Here is a 20478-nt window from a genome sequence, read left to right as displayed (position 1 = left end):
CTTTTACTTTTGATTTAGTTTGGTGACATTTTTCCTCATTTTATTGTATTTTCTTGGCTGCCGGCTATACAAGCATGTTCTTATCAACTCTGCTTCTTTTTCAGTTTCAAAAAGACACGTCTCCACTTTCTCTTCCAGCTTTTAGTTTAGGAATCAACTCGTCCTTTGCCAGTATAATCCCTGTTTATGAACATGCTACATCTTCCTGTTTTTTGTGGTTGCTGTCCTTGCTAAATAGTAAATAGACTGGTTATTATAGCGCACTTTTCTACTCTATCAGAGCACTCAAAATGCTTCATACAATTTGCTTCGTTCACATTTGTTCAGACAAGCACTTTTTTTTCAAAGCGTAAGTGCCTTCTATTCATACACATTTATACTCTGAAGGAAGTGTAAGGATATTTGGCATGCAGACTGAGAGCAGCCAGGCACCAAACCACCAACCTTCTGATGTAGATGACCCGCTCTGCATCCTGAGCTACTTTCATTTGATGACACTGTCATCTGAGCAGCTTTTCGCTATACAAATACAGGCCATTTTTACCATAACAGTGTTTTGTGAAAGGTCCAAATAAAACCAGCTGTATTCATATCTGTATAATGTATTCATTTTCATTTCAGTCAGAATCAGAGTCATTAAAAGAATAAGTAAATCTCGGGTGGACAATGACACGTGTAAATGATAATGGTCACGAGCAGCTTCATTAGTAATTAATCCTTTGAGACTGCTAAATGATGGCTTCATATTAAATACACATAATGACACCTACAGCACATCCATGCTGTCTTTCATCGGTGGCAGAGGAAGAAACCAGAGCTGTGTAGGTGATCATTTCTGGCTGAAATATATCTGCAACACTGCAGGACATCGTTATGAACACAAGAGGACACTCACACACTTCAGCAAAGGAGAGTGAGCGCATTTGTGTGTGTGTGTGTGTGTGTGTTTAGCTCACAGTCACTGAACTGAACTGTAAAAATAACATTTTCAAGATCAGAAGAAATCCTTGGTGTGAAGATTAATCTTAGATTTCAGGCAAGTATTAGTTACATCTAATGAGTGCAGAGGCTGTACTGATGTGTATCTGTCTTGATACACATGTTGCTCTGTGTAATGTTAGAAAATAAGCAGTGACAGCTGTAATGCCTTAGTAATGAGCCCACTGTGATCCTTATTACTTAAGAGTCTTTACCTTACAGTACAAAGGTCATTGAGGGGACCTTTGATTTGGTGCTTTCTAAATAAACTTGAACTGAGTTAAACTGAATCCAAAGCATTTAAAAGAATGAACAGTTCACAGGCACCAGGTGAAAATTTAAAGGAAAACTCTCCGGTATTGTGTTTCACTTTTCTTTATAGAGTCCTTGCTGAGTCAGCACATACCTGACTTAGTCTTTTCTGTTATGTGTCACCTGTTAATAAACTAATCTACACACGCTGTGGATTTCATCAGGAGGTCCCAGTGCCCTTTGCAGATCATAAGTCCGTCATCGAGCAGGTTCTTAACTGATGAGAGGTACGAACACAGTTTTGAAGAAGAACACTGATGTGGCTCTCAGACCTGCACGGAGCACAGGAACACCCACACACACACACTGATCCTTTTGGTCCTGTTGACTGTCAGGCATGTATTTTGTTTTCCTCTTTCTCTCTCAGGTGGCGAGTCTGGCTGGCTTTGTGGTTGCTCCACCTGCAAGTGAAGCCCTCGTGTTAACAGGCTCCAGCTGCCACACCAGTTACCACTTTTTTATTAACCACAGTATTCAGGGGCTGGTTTGAGCTGCAATGTTCTGTATCTGCTGGTTTCATTTTCTGATCCTGTGCTCTGGTTTGCCCCTGGTGAAAAGGTTTATGTAATCTTTGTGGCAAAAGAGAACTGTTGAGCGATTTTAGATGTTGTGGTTGCATCTTAACCGTGCAGTCCGCTAACCGAGGTAGCAGTTTAAACAGAATCAGGATTCATAACAAAGGTTTTGAACATAACTTTTGTGTGATTAAGAACTCAAAACCCCACTGCATTATTTACTCCTTTGCTGGATACTGAATCTTTTAGAAGAGTCATTTAACAGCTTTTTGGAGGCACTGCATTTGTTGGACTTGTTGGATTCAAAACATTGCTAGAGCTTTAGAAAACAATCATCTTCTACCACAGTCTCCTTGATTTTATAAAGACTTTGCACTAAAGTAACACACTGCAGCAGTGTAGGGTAATGACACTGGGTCCAGGGATTTCATCCTGAAACTTGGCAGTCAGGGTGCTGCTGCCTGTCTCCTGTAACCTTGTGCATGCTTGTGAGACACAGCAAACCTTCTTTCCCACCACATCAATATTTAAACTGCACATCAATATGTGAGATGGCAAGTATTGACGTGGCATCTTAATCTAAACTTCCTACAGAGAAATAACAAGATAACAACACATAACTCACTCTTGATTATAATAACTAAGAATTCAAGGCAGAAAGCAAGGCACATGGCTGTGGGGCTGTGACAGAGCTGGCAGAAGATCCTTAAATATTGTCTGAGTCTAGTCTCTAGTTTATGCAATCCCCAATTTCCCATCAGCTTTGCTGCATCAATTTTAACTTTGCTGGGCACTTAGTGATTCTTTCTGTTTTGTTTCCTTTTTGCATCAGGGTATTGTTTACCCTCACTTTTACCAGCCACACTACACACAGAAGTGGGGGTAACAAAACATCCCTACTTAAACTTGTTTTAAGGGTTAGCCTAGCTTGCCAAAGAACATTTTTTAGTCATTTAAAACTCTATCAGTATATTAGCTATACCTAGCATACTTTTTAGCCGTCCTACTACTGAACTGTTAGGATTCCACTCAGCAGTTATTATCTTCCTTCTGGACAAAAAACAGCTCTAGAGAGATTTAAACTGAACTTGAACCCATGAAACATGAAACATCTATTCATGGCCCAGTTTTCAAAATGATCATTAATAAAGTCAGGCCTGAAGTTTTCAAAAAAGACTCATGTTAAAATGTTTTCTATTGTCCTCAGCAGTTGTATCAGAGGCAGTCCTTTTTTTCTTAAGGTGATATTTTAAGAACATAAAGCTGCATGCAAAGTGTTGTGAGAGAATCACTTCTTTATTTAAGCGCGGGGGTTTACAGGTTTAAAGTCTGTTCATGCATGTTAAGCATGTACAGAGGAAGGAAGACAGCCAGATAACTCTGTTACATTTTCCAACCACAGAGAGCACGGTCTTCAGAGACAGCATCTTCAACACTGGCAGAAATTGTGGCTGGTTTACAACATGTTACATGTTGTGTGATCTACCTGCTGATGGGATTCATGAGACGAGAGGAGCAGCCATGAGTTCAACTGCAGCAGCAACTGGATTGGTTCTCTTCCTTCTCTCGCTGCCAGGTAATTCTGTAATAGTAAGTCAGTCTTGAGGTAGATCACAACTGAACTGTTTTTGATTGGTTTTTACACCACACCATCTGCAGCACATAGCTGTTAAAGGTTTGCATTTCCAATACTGCAAATGAATACAGATTGTAGAAAAGTTTTTTTTATTTATTGTCTCCACTGCATTTAATGGACAAATACAATTTTCAGGCTGCTTTAACTTGGGTTGAAGTTTCTTAACAGAAACTAACAGATAAACAGAAAGTGAATTCCCAGCCATTTTCTTTTCTTTTCTTTTCTTTTCTTTTCTTTTCTTTTCTTTTCTTTGTTTTTTGCACAAACACATAGTTCCTGGTTCCTAAACATGTTTTGTAAATTATATTGTGAGATAAATTCTAGGCACACAGCGAAATTTGTATGTCACCTGAATAATTTACTACACTATATAATGGCCCTTTCATGCCACTGCAATTTATTTTACATAGACAACATTTGACAACATTTTGTCATATTTCTGTAATGGATGTATTATGCAAATTGTTATATTTGTAATAACAAACCCACAGATACCATTATTATTATCTTGTTTTTGATTTACTGATTTACTGTTTTGAGTTTAATTCCACCATCAGGCCGGGGTCTTTCTGTGTGGAGTTTGCATGTTCTCCCCGTGTTTGCGTGGGTTCTCTCCGGGTACTCTGGCTTCCTCCCACAGTCCAAAGACATGCAGTTAGTGGGGATAGGTTAATTGGAAACACTAAATTGCCCATAGGGTGAATGCGGGAGAATGTGAGTGAATGGTTATCTCTGTCTATGTATTAGTCCTGCAACAGACCTGCGACCTGTCCAGGGTGTACCCTGCCTCTTGCCCTAAGACAGCTGGTATAGGCTGCAGCCCCCTGCCAGCGAATGGATGGATAAACTTACTGTTTTGACTCATTCTCACAGCCTGCAAAGACTTGTTTTCAAAGAAAAATCACATCATTAACTCACTCAGAAATTGACTGGATGAAGACTTCTGAATGGACATGATCTCGCATATGTAAACAACAAGAACAACAAAAACAAAAATACCTTCCTAAATACTTAATACCATATGCATGATAAAAAATCTCAGGAACAATAAATCTGTGCTGCTTATTCTGAGAAAAGGTTCTCAGAACTTTTACTGAAACAATATGTTTGTTGTTGCCATTAATCTAGTTTCTGATGTGTTCTGTGTTACAGTGGTACAGAGTCAGAATGATTATGCAGTGACTTACACTTCTACTCAGATCTGTGCTGTAAAAGGATCAACAGTGGTCATAGGCTGCTCCTTCAAACACCCTTCAAGAGTAATTGTGTTAAAAAGAGTTTGGTTCACTAAAGGGAACAATTATAATCCTGAAGATCTGAAAACAGACCCAGCGTATGCAGGTCGAGTGTCGTACAGTTCTCACTGGAAGGGCTACACTCTGACAATCAGAGACCTGAGAGAGAGCGACTCAGCTGTGTACAAGTTCAGGTTTGAAACAAACCAGAAAAATTTTACTGGTTTACCTGGAGTCACTCTGACTGTCACAGGTAACATTTTTATTTACACATCAGTCAAACCTTGTTATGAACATAACTGTGTGTGTTTGCGTATGGATAATGGATGTTAAAATTTCTCCTCTGATATTATTTCTTGACATAATCAGCTCTTCAGGTACACGTGGACAAATCATATTCCAACTGGGCAACACTGACTTGTCAGAGTAGTTGTCGACTAAATTATCATCCCTCCTACATCTGGTACAAAAATGGACACAAGATTTCTAGTAGAAACCAGTATCGGTATTCAGCCAATCTGAATCCTTCAGATAGCTACTCCTGTGCTGTAAGAGGTCATGAAGATTTCTCCTCTCCTTCAGTGTGTGAGTTTATTTCAGTTACATAAAACCATCTCATAGAGTCATTACATACATCTGAATAAAAATAGTCAAACTCACAGTAACTACTTTCTAAATCTGACTTCAAAATCATTTAATGTTTCAGGTGTCCAAGATGATTCATGCAACAGAGTGAATTACAGCAACAGAAGAATCTGTGCATTCAAAGGATCATCAGTGGACATTTCTTGTACTTACAACAGTTATGAAAGTCCAATCCAATCAAAGTCCTGGTTCCGTTCTGGTCGTGGATCTGAGGACCTCACAGAAGACTCCCAGTATGCAGATCGTGTTCAGGTGACTGAAAGAGAGAGAGGACGCTCCACTCTGAGAATCAGAGACCTGACAGAGAGTGATTCAGCCAAGTATCACTTCAAATTCAAGACACAAAGCTTTGAATGGAAGAGTAGTTTACCTGGAACAACTCTGACTGTCACAGGTACTGATCAACACACACTGATGGATATTTAATCAGGAACAACTTTATACTTTATCTGCATATATATATATATATATATATACACATATATGTATATATATATATGTATATATATATATATATATATATATATACACACATATATGTATATACATATACTGCACTTTCACTTTTAACTTTTGAGGGATTTCATGTTTACACTTTGAGAGAATGATCATTTTCATGAATTCATCTACTCAGAACTGAATTCCCTATTATGACTCCTTCAGTGTGAGAGTGACTGACATCTTATTTATTGTTTCTTGTCCACTGGTCAAGATGTTCAGGTCAGAGGGTTCAATGGACGACAGTTGGATTGTGTCACCAGATGTGATCCTTATGTTTCTTATGTCTGGTACAAAAATGGGCAACAAGTGAATGGAGCCAGCTCTTCTTCTTATGACGTGTCACGTGACACTTCAAACAGCTACACATATCAAAGGTCATATGACAATAAAAACAGCTACTCATGTGCTTTAAAAGGATTTGAGGATTTTCACTCTTCGTTAGTTTGTGAGTTCACTTTGAGGTTTTACGTGAATTAAAACTTCTTATCTGGGTAATAATTAATGTCATGTTCTGTCATTAAATTTGTTTTAAAATGTTTTAATTGTAATTTTTCAGGTACACAGGGTCAACGGTGCAACAAAGTGAATTACAGTAAAAGAAAAATCTGTGCATTCAAAGGCTCATCAGTGGACATTTCATGTACTTACAACAGTTATGAAAGTTCAATCCAATCAAAGTCCTGGTTCCGTTCTGGTCGTGGATCTGAGGATCTCACAGAAGACTCCCAGTATGCAGGTCGTGCTGAGGTGACTGAAACAGAGCGAGGACTCTCCACTCTGAGAATCAGAGACCTGACAGAGAGTGATTCAGCCGAGTATCACTTCAAATTCAAAACACAAGACTTTGAATGGAAGAGTAGTTTACCTGGAACAACTCTGACTGTCACAGGTACTGATCAACACACAGTGACTCATAATTTCATTCAGTTGAATTTTACAAACTGAATCTTGTGTTGTTAATTATTTACTTGTTGGTGTCTTTGTCGTTTGACTATTTAACAATGTGAATACTTTAATTTCACACAGCTCTGCAGGTGAAGGTGAGCAGAATAATACCAGTCCATGAGTGTCAGACTGAGGCAGAGCTGAAGTGTGAAAGCAGCTGCAGTCCAGCTGGTCGTCTTTCTTTCATCTGGTTCAAGAACGGACAGAAAAACACAAAACAGCAAACTTCTACTTATACAGACTGCTTTTATCCTGGAGACAACATCTCCTGTGCTTTCACAGGATATGAGGATTACCACTCTCCACCAGTGTGTGAGTTCACTTCATGATTCAGTCACAGACTTTTATCATTCTGACAGATTATAAATAACTTCAAAGTGACGATAGTTCGAGTCAGGTTCACAAAATTGAAACCTTCTTTCAGTTTTGTGTGTGTTCGTGATCAGAGGACAGGATATATCAGCTCCTTTCACTGCCCAGCTGTAGGCTACTGCATAGTGAAGATATCATATACTCTAATGAAAGACGGCCGTACGCCGAACGATTTTTGAGCAGGAAATCTGCTTCATGTAAGGAAACAAGGAGCTCTTCCTTTGGAAGTTTGGAAAGATCGTTCATCGTTCTCTCACTGCCAGGCCTATTTCATGTGACTTTTTTTTTCTTCATAATTCAGGAACATGATGATTCTGCAGTCACAATATGGATATCAATGTTAAACGTGTGATAAATAAGAGTTAACTAAACTTGAACTAATTACCCATTTCAAACCAAACTGTCACAGTTCTGGGTCATTTTGACCCAGCATTTTCTGTTTCTTATATTTTGATGTTTTTCTAGACCAGGGGTCGGCAACCTTTCTGATGACGAGTGCCATTTAAAATTTCCTCAGAAGTCAGTGTGCCATATGATTGCATTAGCAATAAATTGAATAACGCGCTATATGAACAGTTACACAATATATAGAACCACTTTCTAGAATTATATTTGTTTGCAGATGTTGGCAGCTGTCAGCGAATAGTTATCAGCTATTTTGAAACAAAAAAAAGACACTTTTTATCCATAACAGCAAATGAACTGTACAACAGAAAATACAAATGTTATTTATGGTCTCCTCACAACGATGATAAGAAAAATAAACTAAGCCAATATAGCATGTCTGTTAATACAAAGACACACATGTTAATGTGATCTCTGGTCTCCCACTCAGAGACACAGGTCTCTGAGTGCCCATTCAGATGGCTACCTGAGGACACTCCTCATGTGAGAGAAAATCTGCTCACACAGATATTTAGAGCCAAGTACTGTCAATAAGGCCTCTGCAATGTTCTGAAGACAGTTAAACTTGTCAGGTAGTGATGTCCAGCAGGTGAAAATGCAGCTCCATGAACACACACAGCTGTGGATTCCAGCTGCTTCGATGTCGCATTAACTGGTATTAACTCAGCCAGTTAATGCGAGACAAATCCAGCTGCTCATTAAAGATCTCTGGTTTGATCAGAAAATAAAACATTGGTCCATACACCTGAAAGTCCCAATTTGCAGTGTGCACCGAGGTGCGGCCATTTATTTTTTGATGCACCTTCTCAGATTAATTCCCTGGGTGTCGTGCCCAGGGCTGGACTGGGACAAAAAATCAGCGCGGGCATTTTGACTAAAGACCTGCCCACCAGGTATTAAAGCCATAAAGCCTTTGAATGAAAACAAACGCTGTTGTGACAGTGATGTACACTGTCTTGTTGGTATATGTATGATTTCTATACATTTTACATCAGATAACACCTTTGGTTGTAAGATTCAGATAATTATTTAATAACAGCTAGACATTTTAAATGAGAATAAGAAAGTACATCTTTGTGCCCCCCTTTCCCTGTTAATGCCCTACCTGCCCCCCCTGGCAAAACTTTGCTAGACCCGCCCCTGCACAGTTACCAGCTGTCAGCTACTTAGAAACAGATCCTGGTGTTATTTCTCAGAAACAGTTCATAACTTCCCTTCAACTCATTCATGTCACCTAAAAGGTAAACCTGTTTCTCCATCACCTGTTCATCTCTGATGATTCAGTAAGGACATCTCCTGATTTCATGTTTCCCTCTCGCCACATATCCAAACCGATATCATGACCAGCAGCTTTTACAGCTGTGGCTCCAGCAAACATCAGCTGATACTAGAAAGTAATCCATCCATCCATCCATTCGCTTCCGCTTATCCTTTTCAGGGTCGCGGGGGGCGCTGGAGCCTATCCCAGCTGTCATAGGGCAAGAGGCGGGGTACACCCTGGACAGGTCGCCAGTCTGTCGCAGGGCTAACACAAAGGGACAGACAACCATTCGCACATTCACACCTAGTGGCAATTTGGATTATCCAGTTAACCTATCCCCACAAGCTGCATGTCTTTGGACAGTGGGAGGAAGCCGGAGTACCGGAGAGAACCCACGCAAACACGGGGAGAACATGCAAACTCCACACAGAAAGACCCCGGCCTGATGGTGGAATTGAACTCAGGACCTTCTTGCTGTGCGGCAACAGTGCTAACCACCTTGCCACCGTGCTGCCCACTAGAAAGTAATATTAAATAAATTCTAACAACAGCTGATCAAGCTTAAATGTGCTGCTGTTGTTTAGTGCGACATCCGGCGGTTTCTTCTTTCTGGCGCAAAGTGGCGATAAACAAACAAGAGAGAAAAGCCAATCAGCTGATCATTGATCAGTTTCATGATTAAAGTAGCAACAGGTGAGGGAGGGGGAAAGAATGAGGCAGCTGTGCAGCGTAACGACACAGAATAACTCCAGCTTTGTCCCATACTTCAGCTAGAATGTAAAAAAAACCACACAAACTGCATCCCTTCTCAGCTCAACACGAAACACAAATATTGTCTCTGAATGCGGGAGGATTCCGTCTTTTTACGGGACAGTTGGCAACTCTACTAACTAACCTTATAAATAAAATAAAGTTCACTATCAGTAACATCATAGCACCCACCCAGCTGTATAGAAAATCCATCATGCTAGCTAGTATGCAGTACGAGTTATTGTAACTGACTGTAGAAAGTCAGCACAACGAAAATAAACTCCACCTAAACTTGGTTTATATCTGACCCAGACAGACTGCAGGTCATAACTTCTTACCTGAAGTTCAGTTCAAACTCGGACCAGCGGCCACCTTGGGTCTCTCCTCCTCCTGCCTCCCCTTTCCCTCATCCACCTGTTGGCTTCCACCACTTGCTAATGTTACTGAATCTGTGGAAGCTCCACCACAGCCACCACCAAACAACTGAGTTATTTTTTACACACCGGCCAGCATCTGGCCAATCCACCACCTTTCATTGTTTATACCGTTACAATAAAAAATTTAAAAAAATAATCTGGCCACCCAGCAAATGCCCGATGGCCAGTCCAGCTATGGTCGTGCCATCAGTTAACCCTTCGCGTGCCAACTGTGGCACGCGTGCCTAGGGTTGCAGACCCCTGTTCTAGATTATATTTATGTTCTAAATCATAATCTAGCCCTGCAAGGGACATGGGAGAAAAAAAATTACGATGAACTTTTGCGAGATCTCGCAAAACTAACTCGGGATCTCGCAAAAGTTTTGCAAAAGTTGAATTCCAACAATGGCGGCAGCTACTTAGTTGTACTATTACTCTTTCTGGGTCACAAAATAAACTTTTAAGATATTTTGAGGTGTGAATGTAGCTGTTTAAACGTCAAATATCTGCTCGGTTTACAAGACATCACATATTTGCAAAAGTGCTCTGACGTTTTTGGAGATGTCTGACACCCACCATCTCGAAGCTAACGGGAGGTTGAGACCTACTACAGCCGGGGGGAACACCGCTCTCCCGGCACATCGTGCTTCGAACTCCCGGTCGGCTTCGAGCAGGCGGTCTCCGAAATGTTTTCACTTTTGCGAGATCCCGAGTTTGTTTTGCGAGATCTCGCAAAAGTCCGTCTTAATTTTTTTTTCTCCCATGTCCCTTGCGGGGCTCCGTAATGTTATGATTCTCAAGATATGCTTTTTTGCTTATTATTATTCTAGGTTTCAGTTTGGTTCTGGTTATAAGTTTAGTTTGATGTTAATTCTTCTTTTAGTCTCTGTCGTCTTTGGGTTCCCTGTGTTATATTCTTTCAGTCTGCCTCAGTGTCAGGTCTGTGTCTTTGTAAATTGTTCTGTGTTTCCTGTTATATATTGATAGTCCCAGTCTGATGTCATAATGTTCAGTTTTACTTCTCCCCTGTCTCGTTAGTCTAATTTCTCCCAGCTGTGTCTCCCTCCTGTTTCCCATTCCCTGATTACTCCCCAGTGTATATAAGCCCTGTGTTTGCCGGTAACGGAACACACACTCTTTGTTGCGTTGTTAATGTCTGCTTACCCTCAGTTTACGCTGTGTGTTCCGTTACCTGTTTTGCCTGCCTGTTAGTTTATTTTTTCCTCAGTATAGTTAGTCTTCTGTTCAGTCTGCAAGCTGCAATAAAGCTGTTTGAGTTTACCTTTGCGTCAGTGAGTCCTGCATTTTGGGTCCTTCCTCTCTGCCTGCCTGCACACAGCCATGACAGAAACAATCAATTCTAAAAGCTGAGAAAATCATTTTTGTGCCTAATCCAGCCAACCTGAATTATAGCCTTATCATATCATCATTAAATTTGTTTTTGGAAGGCATGCTTAATTAATTCAGAAGATACCGTTACCAATGTAATGAGCATTGCGGTACTCGTACCTGTGTGGCAATTTTGAACAAGAGATAAGCAGCAGTGCTCTGACTACACAGAGGGTTAGTTGCAGATGTAAAGTCTGTCCTGTGAATTGTGAGAGTGGTAAGACTGAGAAACTCAATTGATCTATACAAAACACGTTTATATGCTGAAGATAACAGATTCAGAAAATGACTGATAATTAAATTGCTTTATTTATTGTGTTTGTTAAAATCTAATCAAATCTAATCAATCTTTATATTCTCTCTCCTAGATGCTCCAAAATTTGCTTCAGTACTGGTGCTGAATAACTCTCATGAGATAGTGGAGGGTAGCTCTGTGAATCTGACCTGCAGCAGTGATGCTAACCCAGCAGCTAATTACACCTGGTACAAGGACAAAAAAACAATCAGTACAAAACAAGAGCTCATCTTCAGATCCATCCAGTCTTCTGACTCTGGAGAGTATAATTGTACCGCTAAGAATGAGCTGGGTCAAAGACCATCTGAAGTCATCTCTATCAATGTGAAATGTGAGTGAAGACAGTTATCTTTGCATAATTAATAGTTTTAACAGCAATTTTTTTTTACAACCAAACAAGGCAAGACTTTACAAACCCCGATACAGTCATAGAGTCAGAGTAAATGCTGCAGGTCTAAAACCTTTATCAGTATTCAGTTATAGAAAAGGTTTAATATGTCACAAATTTTAGGTCAAACAGGAACAGGAATACATGTTTTTTAGTATATTTTCTATTTCTCCTCCAGATGCTCCAAAGCTTGCCTCTGTGTCAGTGAGTCCCTCTGCTGAGATAGTGGAGGGCAGTTCAGTCACTCTGACCTGCAGCAGTGATGCTAACCCAGCAGCTAATTACACCTGGTACAAGGAGAACAAATTATTGCTTCATGGACCAGTGGGAAGGTACCATTTCTCCTCCATCAGCTCTGAGCACAGCGGGAACTACTCGTGCAAAGCTGAGAATCTGTATGGACCAGCACAGTCCGTAACTCTATACATAGATGTTGAGTGTAAGTATTTCAGTGAACAGCTCAGAAAACATGTCTGGTTGCAAATAATTGCGCTATTAAGTACTCACTAGCACTAGATGAGGCTAAAAAAAAGACCAGAATTTTTGGTCATACTTTTTTCAAAATTATATGCTAACTGACAAATGACTTGTGATTGAGTCTTTGCAGTAAGTAAATGGTTTTATAGTCGGACTCTCCTCCCTCCTTTTTCACGTCATGCCCGTCTTTTATACTATCTATGATGCAAACATGCTAAACTATAATTATAGGTATGATAAGGTTCTGGGATTGAATCTTCTTGCCAGCTGTGTGGAGTTTACATGTTCTCCCTGTGTGGGTTCTCTCCTGGTGCTCTGGCTTCCTCCCACAGTCCAAGGACATGCATATGAGGTTAATCAGTAATTCTAATCTGGCAGTAGCGGTCAATATGAATGTTTGTCTCTTTCTCTGTTAGTGTGCTTTAATGCTCACCATTTATAGTCTGTCACTGTGCCCCTGTGTGAACAGGATAAACTGGATTAAGACTGGCATTACAGTACATCCAGAAAGTATTTTCCGTGCTTTACTTGTTCCATATTTCGTCATATTACAGCCTTATTCTAAATGGTTAGCAAATGTTTTCACTTTGTCATTATGGTGTATTGTGTGTAGAACTTTAAGGCTGTAACATTACAAAAATGTGGAACTGGAAGTTAAGCGTGGTGAACACTTTTCTGAATGTACTGTACATGCAAAGAGTTTACAACCATGTGTTTTATGTAATCTATATATTCTGACTCTGCATTATTGGGTTTCTAAAAATGTCAAAAAATAAATAAATACTGATTAACCTAAACAAAACAAGGCTTTCAAATATTGACGACTGGTCTCCAATATGCTGCAGATCCTCCGAGGCTTCCCTCTGTGTCAGTGAGTCCCTCTGCTGAGATAGTGGAGGGCAGTTCAGTGACTCTGACCTGTAGCAGTGATGCTAACCCAGCAGCTAGTTACACCTGGTACAAGGAGAATGAAGACTCAGCAAAAGCATCAGGCCAGAACTTCACCATCACTGACTTCAGACCCGAACACATTGGGAGTTATTACTGTGTTGCACAGAACACAAGAGGACATCATAACTCCACCTTACAGCTGATTGTTACAGCAAGTAAGTGACTAAATTTATAAATTTGCCCATTTATCTCTGCATCATTTCATCATTTCAGAAATAAATAAATAAAAATTGACCTGAACATTGATACATGTAGAAATATTACACTAGGATCTAAGTGTGTGCGTGATTCATCAACTAGACAGTTAAACATCATTGTCTTTGCTAGGCAGTTCCAAAAATACTAGTTATATTGTTCTTACTTTATTAATGTAAAACAGCATTTACCAGTTCAAAGATGTTACAGATGGCTAACTCCCCATTTCTCTCTTTTTTGTTGAAGTTGTAATCACGCAAAATAGATGACAGTGCCTATAGTACTTTGACATTGAGAAAATAAGATCAGATCAGGAATAAATAGATACAGCATTACCCAAATATAATACTTTGCAAAAAATAGAAAAATGTAGACTACCAGTCAAAAGTTTTTAGATCATCCCAGTCTTTCCAAAATGTATTTTAAACCTAAGCCATGTTTAGCAAATATAACAGCTGAACACACCTGTGGCATTCTTTCTACAATAGAAATCAAACATTGTTCAGAGAGTTCTTACCATATCTGTTGCAGAAATTCACATAAACATGCAGCACCTGTAGGTTGCTTTGCTTTCACTCTTCTGTCCAGTTCATCCCAAACTAGCTCGATGGGGTTTAGGTCTGAGGACTGTGCTGGCCACTTCATGGTTTCAAGCTTACGACCTTGTTCTTTTTTCTTGAGGTAGTTCTGGAATAGCTTGGACTACATTTTGGGTCATTATCTTTCTGTAGGATGAACCCCTGACCAACTAGGCACATACTAGAGGGTATTGCATGGATAAGCAGAATGCTGTCGTAGGCGTTTTGGTTCAGGGCGACTCTGTACAAGTCACCGATCCTGGATCCAGCAAAACAGCCCCAGACCATCACACGTCCTCCTCCATGGTTGACAGTTGATGCCACCCACTGTGGAGCTATCCTTCCTCCTACTCGACAACGTACCAGCTGTCAGAATAAAAGCCACTTTAGCAGGAATTAGATGCAAAACCACAGTCCATGAGTCATAAACTAGAAGGTTTTGGTCTGATATGCTTTATGTTCATTCTTAACCCTAGAACACTATCGCTATAAATAGTAACACGATCACTAATGCCGGGTGATTTATACCCGGTATAGTATAACCAATGAACAGTAATCAAATATATCAAAATATGACAACACATGACAAATTAGAGTGGTCTTCTTTTACTTTCAACTGTGCCATGTCTAACAAAATGAAAAATAAAACTCCTAAAACAAAATAATGACTCTGGAAAGCTGGTCTTTGGTCCACCCATTCCTGGGACATTTGAGACTTCCCTGGTGATGGCACAGGCTCCTCGACACGCAAACAGCTGCAGGAGTGAGAAATCATGTAAATGTATTTTCACCCAGCGATAGTGTTCTAGGGTTAATAGACCCAAAATCCTGTAATCCAGTTACTAATCCAGAGTTTGTTTCCCAGGTTTAGTGAAATCAGCTGCAATTGCATCGATGACTATTTTCTTTTTGGCTATCGTAATCCTCTCTGCAGTCATATTCATAAGGTGAGCAGATCAGTTTTTAAAATGAACTACAATTAGTTCTTCACTCTTGTCATCCAAAGATTCCTGAAATTCCAATGCTCATTGTTCAATGTTCGTTCTCTGTTCTGTATAGAAAAACGAGGCCCTTAAAAGTCATTTTCTCCAAAGACAGGACAAACAGCATCGCACAGGTAAGGAAGAAAGGGTGATTAAATGGTCATCACACATAAGATAAATACAAAACTAATGTGAAAGAGCTGTACTGTAGGAGTATCTCTGGTTATGGCTGCACACAGTTGTCCCAACTGAGGATTGGTTCTAAGTTTACTATTGATCTACATCCTTCCCTGACATATGATCACAAGTGATCACAATTGTGGATACAAGCAATTGGAAATGAGCTTCCTCCGAAGGGTGGCTGACCTTTCCCTCAATGATAGGGTGAGAACTTTGGCCATCCAGGAGGGGCTCAGAGTGGAGCTGTGCTGCTCCTCGATATAGAAAGGAACCGGTTGAGGTGGTTCGAGCATCTGACAAGGATGAATCTTGGTGCCTCTTGGGTGAGGTGTTTTAGGCATGTCCCACCGGGAAGAGGCCCTGGGGCAGACCCAGGATGTACTGGAGAAATTATATCTTTCTGCTGGCCTGGGAATGCCTTGGTGTTTCTCAGGATAAGCTGGAGAAGGTGACTGGGGAGAGGGAGGTCTGGGCTTCTCGATCTGACCCTGGATAAGCAGAAGAAGATGGATGGATGGATGGACGGACGGGCGGACGGATGGATATGGGCTCAAAGTGTGGTCATAAATATTTTGTACTTGTAAATCAGGATTTGTATGTGTAAAAAGAATTTGTGTGTGCGTAAAAAAGATTTTTATGTGGACTTAGCCAAAAAAATACATGTGAAACTCTGCAAGTTACAAGTACGAATTTTGACCCTATTTTTATTCCTTTCATCTGATTGGTCAATGTCATGTCAATCACAAATTTAACTATCAAATCAGAGAACAGATAGGTTTGGCTGTCGGAGGGGGCTTTTTAGTTCAAAAAAGCCCCCTCCGACAGCCAAACCTATCTGCAGTTCAGCAGGTCCTTGAAGTAATACAGTTTGAAGCTGGAGGATCTCTATGTAAATATCGATAGAAGCTAGGTCCCCTAACTTTCAGCAGCTGTTGAAAGGATAAAGTTGTGGTATATCAGTGGTTAGAAATACCATTATTACTTTAGGATTAGTTTAACACAAAGTCAGGGCTGACCCGGGACCATTGCTGTGAGCCACAGTGCGCAGCATAAAGGTCCTTTCACATCGGACGCAGGATGTGCTGCTAATGCTAACTGCTAACTAAAAGCCAAGGATCCAGAATTTGTTGCGCTGGCTGCTGAATTCTGTGGGTTTTTACAGCAGCTCTACCTGTACTAGATGCACCTGCTCCTTGTCGTTTCTATCTCGGACTTTGTGTTGTCTACAAGAGTTTCAATAAAAACATGTATGCTAATTCATAACGAAGAAAGCTTTGTAACTATCCCCACTAGTGAAGACTGTCATTTCCAAAACACTGTGTCCTTCTGTTATTTTCCTTCAGGTGGTCATTCTCACTCACTTAGTTTTTGCCGTCACCATCTTTTGCTGGGGATACTTACCTCTCCAAAAACAGATACAGTCCACTCATGGTGGACCCTATGATGTCCAACCCTGTTTCTGTGGGATTCATTTGAGTATTAAGTATTCTTATTGCTGAAAATTTTTTCTTCAGAAAAGTGCATCTCCAGAACATGATGGCCCTTCAGCTCCACCAGCAGAGCAGCAGGACGACCTTTGCTACGCCAGTGTCAGTTTCTCAAAGAGCCAAGAAGATCCTCTCTACTCCAACATTATGCCCACTAAACCCAAAGGACAAAATGAAGAAGATGAGGAAGAGGGAGGGGGAGATGTGGAATACTCTCTTGTCAAGTTTATTAATGGAGCCCAAGGGTGAGCCTCTTTATTTGTCCACAATGTTGAAAAATGTTTATTGCTTTGATTGTTGTTCCTATGACTTTTTTTTCCTTAATTAATGCTCATAATATTGTGAGATTCTTATTATAAAATCTTCATAATTCAGTATTTTTATCATTACAGATTAAGAGGTGAACAGACTGTGGAAGATTCATCTGCACTGTACAGCACAGTCAGGAAAATCTACCATTGAGTCTGTAAGGATGTGTTTGTATTTATTAAAGAGTGTTGAGCGTTTTTGGTTAATGGTCTTTTGGAAAACTGGGAATGAAGAAGAAATTTTCCATGACAGCTAGGCTTTAATTTGTTTGATATGTATAGTGTAGAGCATTTTAAATGTATTCACATTTGTGCATGAATGTGGTTTCAACACAGATTTGTTTGTATGCACTGTTTGTGAATGACTCACTCTCCTGATCAGTGTATGTCCACATGTACACTCTTGCTTCCTTCATTTTCTAATGCGATCATTCAAATGCATTATAGCTCCGTCTCCATGCACTGATGACTGTTTTATGTATCTATCAACTCAAAGAGATTTTTTATTTACTGTGGCTTCGTTTATTTTTTAAGACCGTGACTTATTTACCAATGCTTTCACTCTCATAATAACCTGACTGGAATGCACTGATATATATTATTTAATGAAAAAAAAAACTTTAATAAATATTTCTTAAGGGCTTAAGGATTTTTTTCATGGGTTTAATTGTTTGTAAGTGAGGGGACATGTTTTTATATTTCATATTTTAATATGCAGTGGTATTCATTCATTAAATAGATTTAATAAACACACATACCCACACACCTCTGACTGCACTGTAGGTGGGTATTTTACAGTTGGGCAGATGTGAAGGAGCAGGGTCAAGTTTCTCAGTAGATGGCAAATAATAATTTGTGCATCCTTTATATCTCATATCAGTGTTGCTCCAGCTGTTTGGTTGCTTAGCTCTGTCCACAAGATTTAGACAGCCTGTCCATCCATGTGTCCATCTGTCCTTCAGCATCTTGACAACTGCTGACCAGATCCACAGTTTGAGGTAGTTTGGGTGAGTGGATCTGTCGTTGTGTCATGTCATGGGTTCCTGGTTTCTCTTTGTCCCATGTCTTCTGTCTTCTTTATCTCTGTCACTGTGGTTACTGTTAGATTGTCTGTGTTAATTGTCTTTCAGTAGTTTCTATTTTTGGTTGAAGGTTTGGTTTCTAATGTGTCTTATTCTAGAATTAGAAGTGACTGTTTGCCTGTAACTGTTTTTACTTGCGCCCCGTTCCCAGCTGTGTCTTGTTTTTCAGCCCATCTTCTGTATACATAATACACAGGCAGGTTTGTTTCAGTATCTTTAGTTACGCCCCTTTCATTGCTTTAACCCATCAAAGCCCAATTATAATCTAAAACTCAGTCAGTCAGTTTAGGGGAAGTCTGTAAATTGAAAGAGTAAAAATAACCGCTAGTGTCCACAGAGCTAGCCTCAGTAAACCACAGTGTTAGCCACCAGCCTGGTTGGTTAAACTGTTCCATGTTTCAGATTTTATGCTTTCTCTGTGCTTCATGACCATTCTTGGTTTCTGATATGCTGAACAGCACAAGAAAATTAAGAAATAAGAAGTTATATAATTAATGAAACTGAAAATAAGTGTTGCAGTGGTAAAATGCAGCTGCCTGATCACCAGACCAGTGAAATGCATTTATTTTTATTGCCTTCTCAGCATTTTGACCGTGTTATGTGCAGTTAGTGCAGTAGAACTTTACACAACAGACTGCAAGACAAACAAGAAGTGACAGTGCATGTCTTTAAAGAATAAATAAAAATCCGAGACCAATCAAATTTGAATGCCTGTACTAAACCGACCCCACATATACCACAATAAAGTGAAAGCAGACGATAAAGAGCAACATGATGCTGGACCTCCAAAACATCTGCTGATGTTTATCATATATATATATATATATATATATATATATATATATATATATATATATATATATATATATAGAAGAAGACGGCCGAACAGAAGAAGACGGCCGTAGTGATCGATGTAGCGGTTCCCAATGACAACAATATCAGGAAGAAGGAACACGAGAAGCTGGAGAAATACCAAGGGCTCAGAGAAGAGCTCGAGAGGATGTGGAGGGTGAAGGTAACGGTGGTCCCCGTGGTAATCGGAGCACTAGGTGCGGTGACTCCCAAGCTAGGCGAGTGGCTCCAGCAGATCCCGGGAAAAACATCGGAGATCTCTGTCCAGAAGAGCGCAGTCCTGGGAACAGCTAAGATACTGCGCAGGACCCTCAAGCTCCCAGGCCTCTGGTAGAGGACCCGAGCTTGAAGGATAAACCGCCCGCAGGGGCGTGCTGGGTGTATATATATATATATATATTTGTTAAATGATTGAATGATCATCAAACACTACTGTAAATAATAATTTTATTGCAATTAATTCTCTTCTAACAAATGGTGTCATGGATGGGGGGAGTACATGTTTCAGACTGCCCCACCCAGCCTATAGTGTATTGAAGATTTCATGCACAGTTTCCATTTCATGTTGGGAATATACAGATATTCAAATATTAAGCTTATTTCATACCATAAAGAGGAAGGAAACCAGCACAGACAACTGATTTGTGGTTTCCATACTTTCAAAAAAGTCACAAGTTTTGTTTAAGATTGCGTGAGCTGTGCTATTTATTACTTTAGATAAGTGATTGTTGATGCACAGATCTGATGAACCCTTTAGTCTAACAGTGGCTAACAGTACCTGTCTGTGTCTGGTACTGTACATTTATGTCAGGTAACGACCCTCATTTACTGGATCACCACTATCGATACCCTCTGCAAGTCGTTCCCTTTGAAACGTAATTCTTTGTGGCACACATTCAACAACATGTGGAAACATTCCTCAGAGATTTTGCTCCATATCAACATGACGGCATCACACAGTTAGTGAAGATTTGTTGGCTGCACAGCCCTTGCGTAAATCTCCCGTTCGACCACATCCCAAAGGTGCTGTGTGTAGAGGCCATATGAATACAGTGCACACTGTCATGTTCAAGAAACCCGTTCAAGATGATTTGAGCTTTCTGACATGGTGTGTTATTCTGCTGGTGTCATGGTCTGGGTGAGTGCTGGCGTAATTATCTGTTTTGCTGCCTCCACCTCTGGGTGGAGTCACCGTGCTCTGGCACGCCTCCTCACCTGTGAGCAATTTTGCTGCCAGCATTTAAGACCACCGCTCACCCCTACTCGCCGCCAAGTGTTCAGCTAACCATAGTTACTGATGGTCACCACAGTCTTAGTCTAAAGAGGTGTTTTTCACAGAAAG

The 20478-nt window shown here is 40.2% G+C and overlaps 1 protein-coding gene across 2 annotated transcripts; it reads left to right on the top strand.

Annotated features, from left to right (window-relative positions):
- Positions 1–3165: 3165 nt before the first annotated feature.
- On the top strand, positions 3166–17967 carry LOC101487057 (uncharacterized). Of its 2 annotated transcripts, XM_076884593.1 has the most exons (14): positions 3166–3381; positions 4594–4929; positions 5046–5261; positions 5383–5715; positions 6034–6267; positions 6379–6711; positions 6849–7079; positions 11729–11986; positions 12222–12482; positions 13366–13626; positions 15110–15191; positions 15304–15361; positions 16922–17139; positions 17287–17967. In XM_076884593.1, exons 1-14 carry the CDS (start codon positions 3276–3278, stop codon positions 17354–17356), a joined length of 2997 nt encoding a protein of 998 aa, XP_076740708.1. In that variant the 5' UTR covers positions 3166–3275; the 3' UTR covers positions 17357–17967. The 2 variants fall into 2 exon arrangements, with proteins under 2 accessions (XP_076740708.1, XP_076740709.1); XM_076884594.1 differs by lacking the exons at positions 6034–6267; positions 6379–6711 and having other exon boundaries at positions 17287–17863.
- The last annotated feature ends 2511 nt before the right edge of the window (positions 17968–20478 follow it).

The sequence above is a fragment of the Maylandia zebra genome, linkage group LG6 (assembly GCF_041146795.1).
Source record: "Maylandia zebra isolate NMK-2024a linkage group LG6, Mzebra_GT3a, whole genome shotgun sequence".
Lineage (NCBI taxonomy): Eukaryota > Metazoa > Chordata > Actinopteri > Cichliformes > Cichlidae > Maylandia > Maylandia zebra.
The sequence above is the reverse complement of the archived record's forward strand: the minus strand, read 5'-3'. Positions and strand labels throughout refer to the sequence as shown.

What these genes read in the sequence shown, in the direction of transcription:
- LOC101487057 (XM_076884593.1), top strand. Translation starts at nt 3,276, where the DNA reads ATGTTGTGTGATCTACCTGCTGATGGGATTCATGAGACGAGAGGAGCA. An exon ending in TTTCTCCTCTCCTTCAGTGT is followed by an intron (nt 5,262 to 5,382) that starts GTGAGTTTATTT and finishes TTAATGTTTCAG; the next exon opens with GTGTCCAAGATGATTCATGC. An exon ending in TCTGCAGTCATATTCATAAG is followed by an intron (nt 15,192 to 15,303) that starts GTGAGCAGATCA and finishes TGTTCTGTATAG; the next exon opens with AAAAACGAGGCCCTTAAAAG.